The sequence below is a fragment of the Micropterus dolomieu genome, unplaced genomic scaffold (assembly GCF_021292245.1).
Source record: "Micropterus dolomieu isolate WLL.071019.BEF.003 ecotype Adirondacks unplaced genomic scaffold, ASM2129224v1 contig_2330, whole genome shotgun sequence".
NCBI lineage: Eukaryota > Metazoa > Chordata > Actinopteri > Centrarchiformes > Centrarchidae > Micropterus > Micropterus dolomieu.
In genome coordinates, this window is record NW_025731320.1 from 1 (window position 1) to 2,032 (window position 2,032).

General features: G+C 47.6%; 1 protein-coding gene across 1 annotated transcript; it reads left to right on the forward strand.

The window, feature by feature from the left end:
* Nucleotides 1–1,440: 1,440 nt before the first annotated feature.
* LOC123964426 (glucose 1,6-bisphosphate synthase-like) lies at nt 1,441–1,888 on the forward strand (the record flags this gene model as incomplete). Its single annotated transcript, XM_046041413.1, has 2 exons — nt 1,441–1,630; nt 1,729–1,888. Coding segments are annotated over 2 exons (328 nt in total), but the record flags the coding sequence as incomplete, so codon positions are not given.
* Between the last annotated feature and the right edge of the window lie 144 nt (nt 1,889–2,032).

Genomic DNA, 2,032 nt, shown 5'->3' on the forward strand with positions numbered 1-2,032 from the left:
TCATGAGCTGAACTCAAAGATCTAAGACTTTCTCTATGTACACAAAAGGCCTATTTCTCTCAAATATTGTTCACAAATCTGTCAAAATCTGTGTTAGTGAGCACTTCTCCTTTGCCGAGATAATCCATCCACCTCACAGGTGTGGCATATCAAGATGCTGATCAGACAGCATGGGGATTACACAGCTGTGCCTTAGGCTGGCCACAATAAAAGGCCACACCAAAATGTACAGTTCCATCACACAGCACAACGCCACAGATGTCGCAAGTTTTGAGGGAGCGTGCAGTTGGCATGCTGACGGCAGGAATGTCCACCAGAGCTGTTGCCCGTGAATTGAATGTTACTTGTTAATGTACCATAAGCAGTCTCCAAAGGTGTTTCAGAGAATTTGGCAGTACATCCAACTGGCCTCACAACCGCAGAGCACATGTAACCACACCAGACCAGGACCTCCACATCCAGCATCTTCACCTCCGAGATGGTCTGAGAACAGCCGCCCGGACAGCTGCTGCAACAGTCGGTTTGCATAACCAAAGAATTTCTGCACAAACTGTCAAGAACCGTCTCAGGGAAGCTCATCTGCATGCTCATCAGGGTCTCGACCTGACTGCAACTTCGCACAGCCATTGAAGAGGAGTGGACCAACAGTCCACAGGCCACAATCAACAACCTGATCAACTCTATGTGAAGGAGATGTGTTGCACTGCGTGAGGTAAATGGCGGTCACACCAGATACTGACTGGTTTCCGGACCCCCCAAGACAGGGAAACTGCACATTTGGAATGGCCTTTTATTGTGGCCAGCCTAAGGCCTTTTATTGTGGCCAGCCTAAGGCACACCTGTGCAATCCCCATGCTGTCTGATCAGCATCTCGAAATGCCACACCTGTGAGGTGGATGGATTATCTCGGCTGAGAAGTCCTCACTAACAGATTTTGAGAGTTTTCTGAACAATATTTGAGAGAAACAGGCCTTTTGTGTACAGAGAGAAAGTCTTCGATCTTTGAGTTCAGCTCATGATGAATGGGGGCAAAAACAAAAGGGTTGCATTTATAATTTTGTTCAGTGTATGTATGTAAACATACTGAAGATTTGAAAGGTTGAGTTTCATCCTGTTTAATTACCTTTTAAAACCTTTATAATCATTTTTAAAATCACATTTACAAAAGTCAGCTGCAGGCTGTTCTTCATCTTTTCCACCACTAGAGGGCAGCGGCCACCGGAGTCTGTGATGTTCATGTAGTCCTTAGGTTAGACGGTCCTTCAGGAGGTTTTAGAGGTCCTTGAAACATTCCAGGACTTTAAAGCTGAGGTTGGATGTAGATTTTTCAGAAATACAGCGCTGAGACTTCTTTTTCTTGAAAAGCAGAAAGTAATTATTTTATGTGTGAAGATGTTTCTTCTTATTCTGATAGTTTCTATTGTGACTTCCTGTCTCCAGGTATGGATATCACGTGTCTAAAACCTCCTACGTGGTCTGTAACGACCCCCCCACCATCCAGAAGATCTTCAGCCGGATCAGAAACTTTGACGGCGAAGGATCGTACCCGAAGACGTGCGGCGGCGTCCGGATCGTCCACGTCAGAGACGCCACCACAGGATACGACAGCAGCCAGCCGGACCTCAGATCTGTAAGACGGTTTGGTTCAGTAACACATGAGCAAATTCAGGGATCAAACTTTATTTAGTCCTTGAGTAATATGTGCCCGTCTGTGTGTTTCCTGTGGAGGTACTTCCTGTGACGAGGAGCAGTCACATGATCACCTTCAGTCTACAGAACGGCGTCGTGGCCACGCTGAGAACCAGCGGCACCGAACCCAAAATCAAATACTACACTGAGTACTGCGCCGCCCCGGGGACCAGGTGAGCCTCCTGCACCTGCTGTCAAAGAGAGAAGGAGTAAAACATTTATTATTTAGAGTTCAGTCGAGATCAGTGAGGTCAGAACACCCTCGTCCCCCTCCTCCTCCCTCCATCTCCTCCCTCCATCTCTTCCTCCTCCCTCCTCCTCCCCCCCCCCCCTCCTCCGCCTC